This window comes from Panicum virgatum, chromosome 7N (genome assembly GCF_016808335.1).
Source record: "Panicum virgatum strain AP13 chromosome 7N, P.virgatum_v5, whole genome shotgun sequence".
NCBI lineage: Eukaryota > Viridiplantae > Streptophyta > Magnoliopsida > Poales > Poaceae > Panicum > Panicum virgatum.
The window spans coordinates 1,946,898-1,965,666 of NC_053151.1; the positions used below are offsets into that span (position 1 = coordinate 1,946,898).

Consider the following 18,769-nt stretch of genomic DNA (forward strand, 5'->3'; position numbering starts at 1 on the left):
AGTACACATCATAACACATGTTAGAAAAATATTGGCACATCATATATCCTCTCTTGTTCCTCAACATCAATCGGTGTACTTCACGATTTAATCATAGAAAACATAAAACATAGCTTGCGCAAAAGAGTGTATAGTGTTATATTCATGCTTGGTGAATGGTGATTAAATAATAATGCATTCCGGTAAATTTTTCGGTTCCCGCCTGTTTCCGTAACCCGTTTCTCGGTTATTCTGCTCCCGTTCCTATTTTTCGTAACAAAATACAGAAATGGAAATGGTTGAGGGATTTTCCCGCCCGAGAAGTTCTCGTCCGTTTTCATCCCTACCAAGCATACAGTTATCACGTTGTTGCCCCTTCTCCGGGTTCCTCACGGTATTCATAGTCATTGGCTCACAAGCCGCTAAGCACGCAGGCTCATAGGCCCAAGACGGCATGCAGACCCAAGATAGCTATTACATGGCCTTAGGCCCGTCCGTGTCGGCAGGAAACCATCATTCGTGCCAGTGGTGATCGCACCGGCACCACAAAGCCGTGGAGTCACTGGACATTGTATTTCACATGACAGTGTTTGTAATAGATTTAACTATAACAGAATTCGCATGTTGCAACATGTCCAAAAAGTCAGCTATAACAACAGTATATTTGAACAGTGAGCATATGAAGGTGGACTGGTTGTGACTTCGTTATCTATTGTAGCTGAGCCATGAAAGCACCTGCCTCCTAGCTGTGTGTACATTATGTGGATATTCAGTCCAGTGCAATATCAGTAATCAGCATGGATTTTTGCACAGTTTGAGACGTGTGAAACACACCTTGACCATTTAGGCATCTCAACTCCAGCTGATCTATTTCCATGTTGTCCAGCACCCTCGGTCGTTTTGAAAAGTTCCTTTCATATATAATAATGCAACTCTATGTTAAAGCTTTTTGTACATGGCACCTTTACATCTTAGAAGGGCATTAATTAGCATAACAATGTGTATTAATTTATTTGTATATTTGTATATAATAATAAATAATAGGATTGCTTAAGGTTAAATATTGTGTAGTCGGAATATATAGTATGAGCTGCAAATCAATTAACCATTGATCTTGTTTGGGGAACAATTTTCCATTTGCCACTTGTCAGACTATAATAGTAGGGAGATAATTGATGTAGCCAAAACAAATTGCCTCCTTGGATGCATTCGTGTATTACGTTGCTCAAAGAACCAAAAATGATTTGCAGGAAAAAGATAAATAAATGCTAGCTGAGAGCTCAACCCTCAGAACGCAAGAAAACAGAACCAACAGGCACGCATCAGCATCCAACTAAGGGAAAATAACAAAACAGCAGCCATGCACGTCTCCACTTTGACTGCTTTTATTCATTATTCATTGTTTATGACGACGACCCTTAAACAACACTCGGTTCCTAATTCTCAGCAGAATCAGCAACACGAACCAAAACACCAAAATGCATGCAACAGTCTTTCTGACAAAAAAAAAACGGCCCAACCTTTTCAGCCTGCTCCATTCCTGCAACAAGCAAAGCAAGTCAGAAGTGAGAACATTGCTAGCTCTAGAATAATAATAGATTGAATTAATATTCAATGCATGTATATATAGCAAGCAAACAGGCAGGCAACCAGGCCATCTAGGAAGCAACTACTGCTCCAAACAATTACAAAATTAATTAACTATCAAAATATATATAGCAGTGCTGACTTAATTATGACGCCGATAGATCGAGGAGAGTGAATAGAATAATGGACCTGGGTGCTGCAACATCACTTTTTCATGGTGTCGAACAACGCCTTGGAGACCTCAGTCCTGATGACCCACCGCTCGCTGAACACCTTGCACTCGGCCATCTTCTGTTTAGTGATCTTGTTATTCAGCCTGGCAGCCTCGTCGTCGTCCATCTCGAGGAAGGCGGCCTCGAGAAAGCCTGGGTTTTGGTAGGCATCATCCAGGAGCCCCACCTCCTTCCAGAGGTGCCTGTACCTCGCGCTCTTCTCCATCTGGTCACCCTCTGCTGCGGAAGGGCACTCGCCAGCAGCAGCAGCAGCAGATTTGGGCGGCGCGGCGACCTCCTCCGCCTTCTTACGCGACTTGTTCTTGGGCTTGGGCGACTTGGCAACCTCCATGGGTATTGCAGCTGCCGAATTGCCGCGCTCCACCGAAGCAGGTGTAGCAGCATTGTTCTTCTTGGACGGGGACGACCTGGTGCCATCCTTGGCCGCCGCCTTCCTCCTCTCCGCAGCTTTCGGCGCGGTCGACTTGGCTACCTCGACCTCTTTGTTTGCCGCCGCTGCCTCCTCCGGCAGGGGCAGCTTATTCGCCGCCGACTTGGGCGGCAGCGACTTGGTGCGGGCAGCCGGCGGAGCCCTCTTCTTGGACGGGGACGGTTCTGCGAGACCGGCCGCCGCCGCTGTCCGCTTCGCAGCGGGCTGCTTGCTGAGGTCAGGAGAAGAAGGCGGCGGCGGCAGCTTCCCCTTGGACTTTGTCCGTGGCTCGTCGGTTTCGGAGTCTTCCACCACCTCATTCTCGTAGTCTTCGTCGGAGCTATGGCCATCTTCCTCCTCTTCATCCTCCTCCTCGGTTGCCTCATCAGTGTCGCCGTCTTCCTCTCCCTCCTCACTGCCGCTGTCTGCTTCAGCATCCTCCTCGTCACCCTCATCGCCGTCGCTTTCTTGGTGCGCCGGCGCCGGGACAGGAGGGTTCTTGGCCGCCGGGAGCTGCACGGACTTGTCCTCTCGTTCGTCGCCGGAGGCGTCCTCGGAGGAGGAGGAGGACGACATGGTGCCGGCGGCGCGTTTGCTGCCGTGTGGTGTGGTGACTTGTTGCTTATATGGAGCAGTACATGTTTCTCGGGATCCCTCGCTGCCCCCAAATCTCGTGATCACGGTTTCTTTCCCTTCCCAAAACTCGCCATATCGATATGGATATCGTTTCCCCTGTGCGATGCGATTCCATTCACCTCCAAAGATTTCCTTTTTTCCCTGAAAAAAACAGAAGATTTTCTGTTCATCCGATCCGGCCGGTAGTTTTTCCCGCTCCACCATATGCATGATCCGATCCGTTTTTCCCCAGGAAAAAATATGGAAGCAATCCACAATCCATCAGATCGCGAGCCGCGAGGGTTTCCTTTGCTCCGGCAGGTACGGTGATTGCGCGTGTCGGTTTGGTTAGCTCTCATCACCAGGGGATGGATCAACATTTGTGCGTCGTCGTGCATGGCTTGATGCTGTGCATCATCTTGATTGACGAAATACGCACCATGCACGCCTTCCACGCACATTTGTTCTGAAATTGTCATACACTTATATTTCTGAAAAGGAAATGTTCTCAAATGGTTATGATCGATATTGGTTGCACGCATACACATCTAAAGTATACTGAATAAATAACCAGTAATTTTTCTGATTTTCTTTGCAGGAGTTAAGGCTTGTAAACTCAGTTTTTTTTGTGCAAGCATTGAAAAAAAACCATTTGGCACTAAAAATAACCTTGTAGCCTAAAATTAATCAAGCTCTCTCTTGTACTAGTGGAGATGCACGTGTTTTAAAAAGCATAATAAATAAGAATTTGTATTAATAGAATATAACATAAACCATAATTTATTTTTATACTAACGATATACATGAGATAAGCATATATTTAAAAAAACAGTAATCAAGTAACCAACAATTTAATAATTAAAATGATTCACTTAAAAAAATTAACCCATACACCAATTATTTATACTCAACAATTTATTACATAATTACAATAATTAAGTTTTCATAGTTGTTGATCCATTCTGATAGACACGGATCCTCTTTCTAATCAGGGTGCTCATGCCATCATGGCAATTGTCCTGTTGAGAAGGTGGTTTTGTATCATGGCAACTATATATGCCTCCGTTCCAAAAATAATGTAAATCTAAGCTTCTTAAGAAGTCAAACAATCTTAAGTTTGACCAAATCACAGTGGAGCCCATGGAGTGTGCATTATCAAAACAGAGCATTAGTGATCATATCAATGATACTGTTGCTATATATCAGCAGAAATAGACAACAACGCAGGCTCGTGAAGCTCACCAGTCACCATTGGAACAAGACACTTGTTCTTGAGGGCCTTGTTGTCAGGCAAGACTGGCTCTGACTGCAAAACAACACCAGAAGAAAAGTGAGAATAAGTATCATCCTGAATTGGTATTTTTCAGGGAACAAACTAGCATTTTTGTAGAAAAAAATCTTGATAGGATCCTACATATTATCACAACACTGTTAATTTTACAAAAAATTGCAGACTTATTGTGGCTGAAAGAAACAGTAACAAGAAAAGAAACCTAATAGAATATTTTGGAGCATGGCGCGTGCCTCCTTCCACGCCGACTGGGCCCATCCCCAAGAACATGTTGAGCGTTTCCAGAGCAAAGCATCAAGGGCACTAATTATTTTCTACTCTACGCACCACCATAGCCGGTCACCACAACTGTCTCAATGGCTTGAATCCTCTCAATCTCCAGTTTCTCCCACCAACCCTGTTTCCGCAGAGGTAGACCAAGCTGATCAACCCAGTCCACCATGGAGCAACCGAATTGAGGGTCCGAGAGTGTAGAAGAGCACCTAGTGCAACCACGGGGAGCCGGCAAGTGCGGGCCCGTCGATGAGCCCGATGGCGGCGAGGTTGAGCGTTAAGTCCCCGAATTGGCTGTAGAAAGAAACACACAAGATTCATGAAATTAAAATCTCATGTCTCAAAAACAATAGTGAAAAGCCACACAGCCAACAGTTGAAAAGTCGAATTCAATTACTAAGATCTCACCACTTATTTGATGATTCGTTGTATATCCTCTTGTAGTGATTGTGCACAGCAACAGAGAGCATCTGCACAACCAAGTTGACTGCTAAGTTCTTGGCTCACATAGGTACAACTGAAATTTCATGGAAAGTTCAGGTAGTCTGACTTGTTGCTGCATTACATCAGACTTATGCTACTTTACTAATGCCAAACCAAATGCCCATTAGAGACTATAATCTAAATTATCACATATGAGTAAAATGCTAACTTGACAGCTCAAAATGCTTTATGTACTACCATATTGGTGATGTTAGGTGGTTGATTTGTAACAACATCCATTTATTCAACTCGATCACCAGCTTGCAACTTTTGAATTCTAATAATCTATAATTTCCAATCAGCTTGAAAGTTATGATCCCTATATCTAACAGCCTCCCACTTGATATCTTGAACTGAAATTAACTCTTTCTAATTAAAATTTCAAAAAAAAATGTCTCCTGTCAAATAGTCTCATGTGTTTCGACCACAAAAGAGGGACCAAATGCATTGTAATCAAAAGAGGGAGTTTTGCAAAGCAGTACTTGTACTTGGTTGTAATTTGCTTTTCTTCCCAGGTTTTGTTTGTAAGTTGGGGATGTATTGTTACAGTTTAAAGTAATATATATATACCTTCGCAAAAAAAAAAAGGGATACAGCTTTAGCCATGTAGAAATTGCAATAGAGTTTTGTTGTATTTTTATCAGTGATTTTACCCTTGGATGAATTTCATACAATCTTTACAAATCTATAATAATTTATTTTCTACCATTTTAGTTGCCAACAATAAATTAGAATATAATATTGCAAGTATAAGCTGGGGCACTGATGATGTTTGCGCACTTGGAGTTAGATGCGCGCTATTTTTGGCATCAGAGGGCTGCTCCGGTAGACCAGATTATCAGTACATAGTCAATACCATCAACAACAGAAAATGCTCGAGCAAATTATATCGAGTACTCACCCCTACCTCTTTGGGTGGATTCTAGATATTATTGAACACCCTCATCGGAAGAAAAGGCAGTATAACTATGTCATCGAGTACTGGACGTACTCAATTGAATGCTTCCTTCTGGGGAATCCTTTCTGATGTAAGGCAACCCATCCATGACATCACTATTGAACCTCCAATTATGCCATTATTCCTCAGCACAATAATTCTATCAAGTAGCTCATTCACCTGCTCCATATTCATTGCTCCTGAGATCTACTCATTGCGAATTCTGGGAGGCCCTAAGACTGGATCAGGTAGTGATGGCTCATGATTCTCTATATAAAGCCAGTTATCCTTCGAGTCGACTACTTTGCTTGGCAGTTTGTATGGGATGTACTTCTTTTCCATCCCCTGCCTCAATTTCACTCCAGCTCCTCCAACCTCGGCAATGTTATTAGCACTCAATTGAGGTTTCAAATGGAAGAGATAGCAAAACAAGTCAAAATAGAGCTCGATGTCCAGAAATGCTTCACACAGATGAACAAAGATTGCGAGATGAAGAATGGAATTAGGAGTCAAGTGGTGAAGCTGGATACCCCAATGAAAAAGCAAACCTTGCAAGAAATCACAAATGGAAATAGCAAGACCACGCTCAACAAAAGGATCATGACCCTCGGCAGATCGCCACTAAATGATCGTTAGTGATTGAAGAAGACACTCATCAACAAGGGACACAATATTAGTTTCTGAACACTTACTTGTCTTCCACCCGTCGCCCATCATTGGTTCCGTCTCCTTTTTCCCTTGTTGGCTGTCTTCCTGGGCGCCATCCGGATTGTCACGAGCCGCTCCATGCGCATACGCTCAGGGGCTGCTAGATTTGGACTCAGGGGCAAAGGATCTGGGCGCAAGGAGGCTTGAAAGAGCAAATATGGAAATGGTGGCGGCGACTGCAACTAAGTGAGTGGAGAAGAAAGGGTAACAACCCTAATTTTACCGCACGATTAAGCGGATGGCAATTCTATAAATATTTGGAAGCCCAAGAGACACTTTCCAAACGATTTATTTCTGAGGAGTGATTCTGGTTTTTTTTAGAAAGTTATCTGTTTAACCATTTTTTCTGGGATTATATTCCAGAAAAAGAGGGTTTCAGATTTCAAAATCAATTTACCCATTTCTACCATCAAAATATATTTTTACACTGCGACGAGAATGGATCCTTTATTCCAAAACTCTAGGATTTGCATTTAAGGCTCGGGGGTTACGGGATAAGTGACACAAATGGCTTATTTTTCAAATCGTTTTGGAAAAAAAAAGATTTGGAAGATAATGATTGAAAACTGATTTGACCCTCAGTCTGATTCTATGATTCAACATAATGCTCAGGGCCTACTCCATATAGAGCGTGAGTTCATCGCGCACTATATAAAATATGATTCAGGGTTTTAGCACCTCATAGCCTCGATGCAAACAAGAAAGTACTCAGAAGACTATTTAAAACACTCGAGTTCAGACCTCAGCGATCCCCTACCTAAAACCTACCACCTCGAGAGTATGTCTCAGTAGGCTTGGCAGTTAAACACCGACACGGTTCTTACGCCAATTTACGCAAGTGTGTATATTTCATCAAAAAATTTGTACTTCGATAGTAGAAAGACTTGTGGTGGTGGCCGGTTAGCTGGGATATTTTTTTCTTTTTTCTTTTATTATTTTTAAGTTTTTTAAAAAAATTATTTTCTAAAAAATAATTTGTAGGAGCGAGTCATGAGCTCACCTGCCCCTAGAAAATTGATTTGTAGGAGCGGACATGTTACCTACCCTTTAAATTGGTTTTTAGGTGCGAGAATTAATTAGGAACGGGTATCGCACCCTCAGAGCATGCATGCGCAGCGCAGACGCAACAACTTTATTCAGTCATTGGTGTGCCTACTACTAGCTGTGTGACTGCACATATCTATCCAATGTTTTTAGGAGATTTTTTCGATATTTTTGGATAAAGATTTCTTAGATTTTTATATATGATGTGATGTGATGTCGGGCATATTTTCAGGAAACACGATTGCTCGGCGCCAAACCACTACCCGAAAAAAGAAAGGACTCGGCTAACTTACGGCTGGCCGTAAATTAGGCCGGCCGTACGGCCTATCCTTTTTTAGCAAGTGGAATACTGCGTCTTTCCCTTTTGGGTAAAAAGCTGTTGCCGGCTTCATTTTTCTCATAATAAGAACAAAAAAGATGATGTCAGCGTATGCAAAAATCAATCTCAAATTTAAAAAAGCTATAATTTTACGATCAAGAATCAAAATTAAAATCTGATTGTACCATTAAATTGCCCCCAACAAATACATCAAAACAAGATCCCTCTTCAATATGTTTCGGTGATATTTTTCTCATACAGTTCCAAAAGCACTTTTGTTAAAAGTTGGAAGCATATCATAATACTCTCCGAAGCAATTTAGAATAAATGCACTAGGCTCGGCGGCCTAATTTTGTCACCCCTAAATTGAGATGGTACTTTGTCTGATTAATAGAGTATTATTGCCTATCTATGATCATATTAATGCCAGGTTAACTGAACAAAATTGCTTAGTGTGCAGTGTGGAAAGTGTTTAAAAAAAACACTACTAATCATAGCACGTGCTTTCTAGCAAGCACATATCCTCTGATTTGAGAACCTTGAACTGAATAAAAAAATGCACATTACATTTGAAATGTGCAGCATAGCGATTTTAACAGTTATTTGTCTAAGAAATGCACCAAAATGGGAAATTGGCTAAGCAAATGCACCAAAATTTTGCTAGTACTAACAACAATTTTAACAGTTATTTGTCTAAGAATGATATTTTGAAAAACTAAGAATAGAACTTTACTTACCCGAGAATAGCATTTTGCCCAAAATGGGAACAAGACTTTTGCCTAGCTAGAAATAACATCATTAACTAACAGACAATAGCGTTATTGCCTAATGAAAACCATGTTATTGCCTAGTGAAAACTATATTATTGCCTAATGAAAATTATATTATTGCCTGTTGAAAAACATGTTGCCACATTTAGGCTTAAAAGGACAAGCATCATCCAACATACAATCTGGGACGCGGATTTCACCTCCTGCTTAGGCTTCAACTGAACCGAGGGGGAGCATTTGTTGGCTTTGGCACAACCACGCCTTCGTCCTTGGGCTTGAGGACAATCGCAAAGCTCTTCTTTTCTTGGCCTCGCTCTTGATCTTGGCGTCGAGCGCTTATGTCCCTGAACATGGATATCTAAGTAGGCAATAAAAAGGTAAATAAATCGCACATGTAGAGCCATTGTGTAAATTGGCCTTGCATTTTTTACAGTACAGTAAAATCAACCACAACACAAAAGTACAAAGTGAACGACACATCATCTAACAATGTGCGAAAATGGTTAACAAAATCAGCCTCATTAGTGTTCTTTTTTATGCAGTAATTTGTTTATCGGAAGTACTAAAATGTACAAGTGAGTAGCAACAAATTCAATATGCTAGATGTAGATAGCGAAAAATCTTCATCAGTTTGATTTAATTTCATTAGAACTCATTCTCTGTTTAGTCATTAGCCTAATGTACCCTACCTCCCCCATCCCCCAACTAACCACAATCAAAATGTAGCCGAACAAAAAATTTCTAGCTTCAAAAATCACGTAGCACTTGCTGAAAAAAATAGGAGAGCGGGGGAGGGGGATCAATTTGACTCACCATATGCGTTTTACCTCTAGTAGGGATCCTTCTGCTGTATTGAATTGCATATCTGAAAATAAAGAAAAAATGCCCAGATAAATGCACTGAGTTGCCATGTTCTTAACATATTATTTCCTGGATAAATGCACTGAGTTGCCCAGATAATAAGAGAAAACAATTGCGAGCTGTAGGATAAAATGAATGCAAAAGCATTCATGTTTAACAGCTATTGGGGGTTGAATAAGAGAGCAATGGGGTGCAAAAATCCAAAAAACAAGTAGGATAGCATTTCGCTGTAGCAGCTCAACTAGTACAAGCACATCCTGCTCAACAAAGGACCGCCCCTGCTTCTCAGAATCTCATTCAGAGTCACCTTGCTCAGATATTACTCGCAAATCCATTAGACCATTCGTCACTGTTATTAACGAGAAGATTACTGAGAGAGAGAGCAATTACCGAGAAGATTACTGAGGGGGGAGGAATCAACGCACATCTCGCAGTCAAGCTTGCCGCATCGCCGGACCCCCGCCTGCGCGCCGCCGCTGGTCCTCACGCGCCCGCCGCGGGACCCCGTGTAGCAAGGGGTTGGGGCGCTGCTGCTGTCGCCGCTGGCCTGCTAGCTCGCCGCCATGCTATTTCGCCGCACGACCCGCCGCGAGAGCCCCTGGCCCGCCCGCGAGCCGCTACTGACCGCGTCCCAGTGCTTCCCTCGCCGATCTGTGCACCCTTGCGTGCCGCCCTCGCCGATCCGGGGTTGTTGGACCCCACGCCGCTCTTGAGTGCGCCCGCACGCTGCCCGCCAGCGCCTGGCCCCCCGCGCGCTCCGCCTGGCCCGTCTCCGAGCCGCTGCGCCTCTGGCCCAGGAATCACCGAGATTCGTCAGCGATGAAGCACAGCGTTGGAATCTTAGCACACAGCAGGGGGAAACACTCACCTAGATGTGAAATCCTGACGGAAATCGGGGAGGTCGCTGGAGCCGAGCACGCCGAAGACGAGGCGAGGAGCTCCTCGGGGAGGTCGGAGGTGCGGTCCTCTCCGCCGATGGCCTCGGAGACGGAGGCGAGGAGCTGCGGTGCCGTCGTCGCTGTGAAGGCCGGCGAAGGGGGCAGCGGATGGAGCGGGGGCTTGCGGCAGCTCGGGCATTGAGGAGGCAGGGGAATGAGGGAGGACCAGAGGAGGCGTGGGTGGATGGCAATTAAATGCTCTGTTGGATGCTGGACGAACACAGCCGGGCGTTCGGATCGGCCGTAGAGAAGTCATTACCAAAAAGAAAACGATCTGAATGGCGCGCGTTTTCCCTGCATGGCGAGGTCTTTGGTGAAGGAATATGCGCGCGCTCCGGCGGGAAATTAAAGTTAATTTGGATATCGCGCAACCGCCTGGGCTACCTATATATAAGGGTTGGATCGATCTACTCGTAGTAGCAGCGCGCAGGTCGATCGTCGATCCACATTCCACCCACGCCGCCTTCGCTTCGTCTGCTAGTTCCGGCGGCCATGGCGCCCACCACCAAGAAGCCGCGTAGTCCAACCTCTTCACGCGCCGCCGCTCCGTCCTCCCCGAACTCGTCGACCAACTCCAACGCCGACCTCGTCATCCTGTCGTCGTCCGACGACGACGACCGGGCGGCGGCGGCGGCGGCGAGCACCTCCCGCAACCGCGAGAGGCGCGGGCCCGTCTACCAGAGATGGAGCTTCAGCGACGCGGTCCAAATCCTCACCGTGCTCGCCGCCAAGCGCCGCCAGTCCGGGAGGGTGCCGTCTGGATCCTATGTCTTCAGGGCCTTCACGCAGCAGCAGCAGCATGGAGACCCGCCGCGGCTGAAGCGGGCCAAGTTCACCGCCCACGACGTCATCAAGAAGGTGAGCTACCTCAAGGCAAGTTTCTTCAAGGCCGTCGAATCTGGCGGCCCCGGCGACCAAAATGGCGACCAGATTATCTACGACCTGTCACGCCAGGTCTGGGGGGCGGACGACCAAGAGTGATTCATTTCCTTCGATTATATATATATTTCCATAGTGGAACTAATATAATTTCCATTGCTTGGGTTAGGAATCTATCGACAATTTGCATTGTTAGGCTTGTTCCGTGATTTATTTGTGTCCTCAGACTCTGTTATAATTACACACAAAATCACAATGGTGATACTAGATCTGCGTGTACGAATTCCGTTTTATTTATTATAATGTTATATATATATATATATATTCTGCTGATTTATTTGCTCCTCGTCGATCTGAACGTATATATAAAAAAAACTTGACCTGCAGGGGGTAAGACCGCCCCCACGGCATTGTTTGTGAGGTAGAATGACTTTCTCACAGCAGGCCAAGAAAACCCCCGAACCCCTGCCCCACCCGTACACAGGGGCCCGTCGCCTTGTGAGTTAGGCCGGGCTCCACAGTGCTTTGGACATGAGACAGGCAAGGGGGTTTTTTTTAACCGGAGGCGGAAATTCATCCCTTCCGGGGATCGAACCCACGACCTCCGGAGTGCCGCCGGACTGCCGGAACCAATTGGCCCGACATCCTTTGGCGATCTGAACGTATATATGGATATTGCATCAGCATCAGTATTGGATACATCTGAATGGTTGTAAACTTCGCAACACGAAGTACTTGTCGATCTGTTGTTCTCCACAATATACCAACACTGACCGGTTCCATGATCGATCTGTGATAGGAAATTACAACTTGTAGTAATCAAAATAAACATGAGAGCGTATTCCTATGCAATCTAAATGATAGGAAGATGTGGCAGTATGGCATGACTGCTTTCTGTATGTTGCCAACATGGGAACCTGTAGATTTTCCCTTAATCATCATGTGCAACCATGCATGTACATAAGCCCACCATATATGTCATGTCACCATCCGCTTGTCCCGCGCAGCTCCTGCTCGCAGTGCTGGCGTCAACCTTACAGAAACAATCTTCTAACCTTTTTCATTCAACAAAGATGAATACAAAAGGAATCAGCGGCTTTCTGCATTTCACAGTAGCAGGAGAGAAAGAGATCGAACTAGAAAAATGCAGTTGCAGCATAAATTTAGGCCTTCGGTGATTAGACTGGCAGGCTTCAAATTTTAAACAACCTAAAATGCATCTCCATGTTTCGTTACCTGCTCTAGAGTTAAGAACATTATCACATTCCATGACCCAATCCGACAAAAGTTTGCAATGAACCCCTTGTAGAAAGCACCAGGTCCCTGCACAAAAGAAAACATCCATCAGTTACGAATATGCTCGATTGGTGATCGTTTGCTGTGAAACATCTATATGCCACAACAATGTGTCTGCATGTCCAAAACTAGATCAGCGAGCTTAATTATTCTGGCATGTTGAACAATGGGTACTAGCCTAAGAAATTTTCTACAAGCTTATACATGGTCCAAGAGTACACGTGAAAACTTATAATCAGAATAAGTAGATCAGCAGAAAAGCTATCCCCCATCTCAACTTCCATCAAACTGAACAAAAATATAAATGCCAGCAAACCAGACATAATTTCAACAGTTTAAAGCTGTGTCCTCTGTTACAGAAGTCGCATGTGAAATTTTTTACTCACGTCTTCCCTTGCTAAAACTTTGCCAAATCACAAGCCCCAAAGACCATGGTCCATCACATAATGTAGCTGGATTAAACAGACAGTTCCCTTCCTAATACCTAGTCAGTTTCCTTAGCTATAAATTTTCAAGTGGACCTAACATGTACTTCTGGAATACAGCTTTAGCCACGTAGAAACTGCAACAGAATTTTGTAGTGTTTTCACCAGTGATTTTACCCTTGGATGAATTTCATACAATCTTTACGAATCTATAACTTGTTTTCTACCATTTTAGTTGCCGACAATAAATCAGAATATAACATTGCAAGTATAATCTGGGCACTGATGATGTTTGCCCTTTGGAATTTCTCCACTAACCTATTAAGATCACCCTCCAGTCCCTCAGAGTCATGCCCCCAATGACAATCAGCATTCACTGCATCACTTCACATACATGTTGCCACACTCTAGGATGACAAATCCTAATCGATTTGATTTCGGACTTTAAAAGAGCCATGTGAACAAATGAAAGTATTCCTTGCTTTATACTATGATCCAACTCAAAGCATGTTTTCTGAACATTGCAATCCCAGGTTTCAACAATAAAGACATAGCAATGTTCTTTACAACAAATTCAATGACTGAAATTTAATGCTTTAAAAATATTGCAGCCTAAAATGAGTGGCTTATAGTTATACACTTTAGTGCCAGTCAATTCTGTAGTAGCCTGTAACCGATTGCATAACCGAGTTGATGGCCAAAGCTCTGGATTGAAATATGGAAGACGTTTAAACTTTAAAGTGACGGGTTCAGCCGTTCAGGGCAGATGGATATTGACATATTGGATGTATACACAAGGGAAAGACTTCTCATGCTTGCTGCAAGTGCTCATGTTGGAATTATGGGCTTGGCCTATTTATTCTAATCAATACATTAAAAGAATTTAAAGCCCACTATTAAATGCTAGGGAATCAATTGCTTAATTCTGTACCGGGATTTGAGCAGGATCTCAACCGACTTAAAGGGTGGACTTCATGTACACCACTTGTGAAGCCGATAAGAGGAGGTCGGTGAACCACACGCACGCGCGCTCGCTCGCCTCGCCGGGCCGGGCCGGCCCGAGGCCGTGGGCGTGGGCGAGGCGCGGCCGGCCGGACGGTGCGGTGCGGTGCGCGTGCGCGGTCGTACGTGACGTGCAAGTGCGGTGCGGTGCGGTGCGACGTGATGTGCAGAGATGAGAAAAACGTTTTGCTGTTAAGAGCATTTAAACAGAATAAACGTTGACAGTAATGACTGGAGAATCACACCAGTAACTGCCGCTCATCAAAGCTCTTTACGACGTCCAGGTTCGTTGAACCTGAGGCACCTCCACGCCTATATAAACCACTCCTTCCTCCTCGCATCAACACACACTTCAGCACTTGATCCAGGTACTCCTGCTTAGGAGACCTCTCCCTTCTCCCTCTGCTGCTTTCTGCCGTTCCCATCGCTAGTACTGCGCGCACAGCTCTAGCGAGAGCAGGCCTCCAGAACCTGTGCTCGCTGAAGGTCCTGCACGGGACGCGGGCAATCAGGTTTTTGGGGAGCGTCTTGACGCGACTGCTCGCTTCCTGATCGACTACTTCGTCTACTTCCCGGCGTGAACGAACGACTACTTCGTCTGCTTCCTGGTGACCGTTCGTGGGACTGCACTGCGAACCTCTTCCTGCATCGACATCGTTCGGCTACTTCAGGCAAGGCCAGTCGAATAGCATGTCTATTCCAGCTGGTAACGGCGCAACCGGTGCCTCCGGCACTGGTCCCGCCTTAGGGTACACTCTAAACCTATTCTGGTTTAACTTTTTGTTCATGCTTATTAGTAAGAATAACATGAATACATGCACATATCTTATTCACACATTATCACTCATTTATGCCATGAAATTGCTAGTAATATTTGGAATTAAAATATACCGAAAATTGCCTAGTTATCTAACAGCTCAAACATCTGTTGTACCATAGAGTAATAGACTGTACAAAGAAAATCAGGGAAAGAATTCCATACATCATTCTTTAATGTCTTGGCAAAACAATCAAGTGTACTTCTGTACGTTGAATCACCCATCATTCTTGATTTCACCTAAACAGAAATCGTGACGGTTAAATTGGCAAAACACAAGGCATACATCCAAGCACGGTTAGAGTGAGCAAACTATATTGCAACTGGGCTTGGTAGCGTGCCAAGCCAGAATTTGCAGGGCATACCACATCCACTGGAGAGCCAATGCAAACAGCAAAAAACCCAGCACCAAGTCCAGCTAAAAGATGGGTAAAAACGTTATCAGTAAACCCAGGAAGTTTTAGAAACATCTGCATGAACAGAACAAAGAATGAACAATAATAGTGAAAGCCAATGCCCATCACAAGACAAAAGAGAGTAAACAGGTACCTGCTTGAATTGGTCGTAGCTGGCCAACTCAGCAGCATTAATTATGGCATTGCGTGCAACATTTGGACCAAGGCCAGTCCACAAAGCTCCGATGCCTTCCTGTACGCATGAAGACTATAAGGACCACGACAGAAAGGAAATAACCATCTAAACTAAATGCCCATGATTGTCGAAGCAACCTGTCTGATTATTGTAGCATATGCATTAAGGGCTCCAGAATAGTTTCTCTTGACAGTGTTAGCCTTTCCATCAGCTTGCAATCTAACTTTGACAAGATCAGTTGGATTTGCCACAACAATTGCTATGACACCTGAGAATAGACAAAAAAAACATTTAGCAATAAGTGCTTCTCCACATTGACCAAGCCTGACATTTTAAAGTGCACCGGCCCGATTATTAATTATGATGTTTAAAAGGAAAATAACCAATTGTGTACATGTAAATCTGACATGAATCAAGTTAGGCAGCCATTTTTTGGATATGGAAAGTAAAAAAGACAAAATGATTTTATGGTTCACATGATTTATGCTGAACTGGAATAGTAGTAAGATGTCATGACATCATAATAACTGAGCAAGCGCTGTGCAGCAAGTAAGAGGTAAGTGGCCATGTTGCATTCTGAAAAGAATTGAACTTGTCAAAGTTGAAGAGGAGTACCAACCAGTGGTAAGAGCAGCAAGAATTTTGCTTAGTAAACTGACATCAGTCACAGCAGTACCCCCCACAAAGAAAGCTTTCACCTGCAAGGGAAGAGAGGGAAGTTTCGCTTTGCTGTTGTGAGAAGTCCCTTTGAATTGAAGCAGGAGGGAAGGGCATGAATGTGGAGAAGTACAGACAGGCTCATACAAGCCGATGCGGAGGCCGCCGTAGAGGAACTGACGGTGAAGGCCAGGGATGATGCCCTTCCAGAGCGCAGCCACACCTTCCTCCCTGGCGATGCACAAGATTGTGGCCAACATTCCTCCACTTATGGCTGCAGACGCAAGTGGCGCTGGCAGTGACGGTGTCTTCCTTTGCAGCTGAAGGCGTACTTTGGCTGTGTCCAAAGGAATGGTGCACACCTGATTATATCATTGGTAAATCAAACAGAAATACAAATCCAAACAGAAGCATACTTCGGTCGATTGAACTAGACGTCTAGAACCAATTCAACAGAAAAAGAAACTAGAATCATATCCTCTTTGGGCTGAAAAAAAAATAAGGATCCTCTCCTCTCTCCTACTTGCTAATCCTTGATGGTCTAAATCCTTGGCGTAAGAAATAAAAGAAACGAAAGGAACATTGCATATATCTATGTTGGGTCCAGCAGACCCAAACTAAGTTGCATTATTATAGAATAATAAAGACAGAAGATACGGCACTTGGCATCCAAACAAATGAACAATCCTCTTTAATTGGTCGGCCCTTGCACTCAAATTCCTCTTGAGACAGCAGCCAACTAGTATTACTAGCCCTGTAGTCCCAATTTAGCAGAATCCCACTCCGCATCCCAGATGGATCACGGATGCGATGCGCGAGGGAGGCTAGAAAAGAAGAGAAATGCGGGGGAGCGGCCAGTACCTCAGCGAGGCAGGCGGCGAAGGCGCTGCTGAAGAATACAGCAGCGGAGGAGGCCGTCGCCATGCCCCCAGTCTCGCCGGCGGCGGCCGCTCCGCTGCTGAGGTTTGGTGGGGGACGAGAGGAATCCAGTCGGCAATCCGCCGGGGGTCGGTTGGCTGGGCTTTCGTTCTTTCACGGACTACTGGACTAGAGTAAACAGTAGGGAGTGTGCTGCACATGTATAATTAGACGGGCCAGATTCAGATTCAGATCCAGATGCATGAGCTAACACGAAGTCAAACGTTGCAACACCAATTTCCAGACAAGAATCTGAATGTGTTTCTTTTTTTTGGAAGGCATTCTTAATAGGGTTAATATGTTTCATAACTCCTAAAGTTTAAGTGGGATCCAAAATTTCTTGCTTTTCTTAAGAGCGAATTTAAGAGCTTCGCTGATTTTGTTCTTGGCTATATAATTGTAGATTCTCTACAGTGTTTCTTGGATATTTACATTCAATAAGCATGGTAGATTCGATGTCGTTAATTTGATTTAAAGCAATTAAGACGAGTACTAGTTCTTCAGTGCAAAAGAGTTCAAACGTCGTCAAAGCAATTAATGAATTTGAGTTTTGTATATCTTCTCACGTGCTCCCTCCATCCCAAAATAATTATTTTCGCATTCAAATTTTATAATATTCCATAAATACTCGTCTTTTACCTTCTAGATCTATCTAATTAAAGCAATATTAAATACCAAAATATATATATATATATATAAAGATGGATATGGAGCTAATGAAATGCTTAGGTTCGGATGGATTTGTCTTTATTGAGGATCTAGAAAACCACATAAATAGAACTATTCAAATAAACTGCTATAATATAAGTAGTTAGGGGCAACGAGATTTGAAATTTTCTAAAAAAAACACATATTTTAGAATAAAAAGAGTATATAGTTCTTCATGGTTGTCTCTGTCAACCAACGGGAGGCGGAGGCTAAAGAGGATGGAAGCTGGAAGGAGCCTATAAAGATGCAAATAAATTCCCTAAATGATATTGAAAATTTAACTCATCCCCTGAATGCCATCTGATGGCATTGAGAGGATGATTTTTGTGTCTATGACATGTGGATGATTTTTGTGTCTATGACAGTGAGCATAAAATGGAGATGTGCCACATCGTAAAATGTTGACGTGGTTCTCACTTGTCATGTCACTTGAGCATAAAATGGAAGGAGCCTATGAATCAAGTTGAGAACATAGCATATGTATAGTGATTTTATGAGTTGAGAGACAGGACCCAACCATGACAAATTTGATTATGTGGCTATCATGAGGACAACTGTCAAGATCAAGGCCGTAGGTAGTCATTTTTTTCCTACACAGGATTATATCATATATAGAATTAGATAATTGGATAATTATTCCATCGTATTTTGAAAAAAAAACATGTTTATTCTATAAATTAATTGAATGTGGTCCCAAAATTGAGGCCAGGTAGCGTTGGTTTTGATATTTTTATTTAAATTGTGTACAATAGAGCGATTATTCACATCTACTCCAATTTAACTTGATTTGATATCTTATTCTGATGTTATTATTTGACATATAATAACATGTAAAGAGCGGAGGACAACCGATGAAGAAACCTAAATTACTCATATAGACATGCATAGTTCGAAGGATCATGATCCTATACTCGCCGGTCCTACATGTTTCTACTTCAACCATGATTCTATGAAATTTAAACCCACGGACTAATCCATGTCATGCCGGCTACGTGATATCATAATAAGGTTCTTCCATGCATTTTGGTA

General features: G+C 43.7%; 2 protein-coding genes across 18 annotated transcripts; both read right to left on the minus strand.

Moving 5' to 3' along the window:
• Positions 1–1,323: 1,323 nt before the first annotated feature.
• Positions 1,324–10,761, minus strand: LOC120681954 (neurofilament medium polypeptide-like). 13 transcript variants are annotated; one of them, XM_039963648.1, is made up of 10 exons: positions 10,378–10,761; positions 9,900–10,297; positions 9,462–9,513; positions 8,849–9,006; positions 6,500–7,945; positions 4,796–4,857; positions 4,317–4,681; positions 4,066–4,129; positions 1,756–3,314; positions 1,324–1,519 (listed from the first exon to the last, which is right to left on the minus strand). In XM_039963648.1, the coding sequence occupies exon 9, from the start codon at positions 3,052–3,054 to the stop codon at positions 1,771–1,773; it is 1,284 nt and encodes a 427-aa protein (XP_039819582.1). In that variant the 5' UTR covers positions 3,055–3,314; positions 4,066–4,129; positions 4,317–4,681; positions 4,796–4,857; positions 6,500–7,945; positions 8,849–9,006; positions 9,462–9,513; positions 9,900–10,297; positions 10,378–10,761; the 3' UTR covers positions 1,324–1,519; positions 1,756–1,770. The 13 variants fall into 13 exon arrangements, 10 of the variants coding, with proteins under 10 accessions (XP_039819582.1, XP_039819583.1, XP_039819579.1 ...); XM_039963649.1 differs by having other exon boundaries at positions 6,500–7,955; XM_039963645.1 differs by lacking the exon at positions 6,500–7,945 and having other exon boundaries at positions 4,317–4,511; positions 4,597–4,681; positions 10,378–10,754.
• A 1,222-nt stretch (positions 10,762–11,983) lies between these two features.
• On the minus strand, positions 11,984–17,208 carry LOC120681956 (mitochondrial uncoupling protein 1-like). Of its 5 annotated transcripts, none has more exons than XR_005678148.1 (9): positions 16,976–17,208; positions 16,262–16,451; positions 16,077–16,155; positions 15,595–15,725; positions 15,416–15,514; positions 15,232–15,284; positions 15,032–15,106; positions 12,563–12,649; positions 11,984–12,381 (listed from the first exon to the last, which is right to left on the minus strand). XR_005678148.1 is itself a non-coding variant. In XM_039963653.1 (9 exons), exons 1-9 carry the CDS (start codon positions 17,191–17,193, stop codon positions 12,361–12,363), a joined length of 1,005 nt encoding a protein of 334 aa, XP_039819587.1. In that variant the 5' UTR covers positions 17,194–17,208; the 3' UTR covers positions 11,984–12,360. The 5 variants fall into 5 exon arrangements, 4 of the variants coding, with proteins under 4 accessions (XP_039819587.1, XP_039819589.1, XP_039819590.1 ...); XM_039963653.1 differs by having other exon boundaries at positions 15,232–15,336; XM_039963655.1 differs by having other exon boundaries at positions 15,232–15,336; positions 16,252–16,476; positions 16,976–17,169.
• Between the last annotated feature and the right edge of the window lie 1,561 nt (positions 17,209–18,769).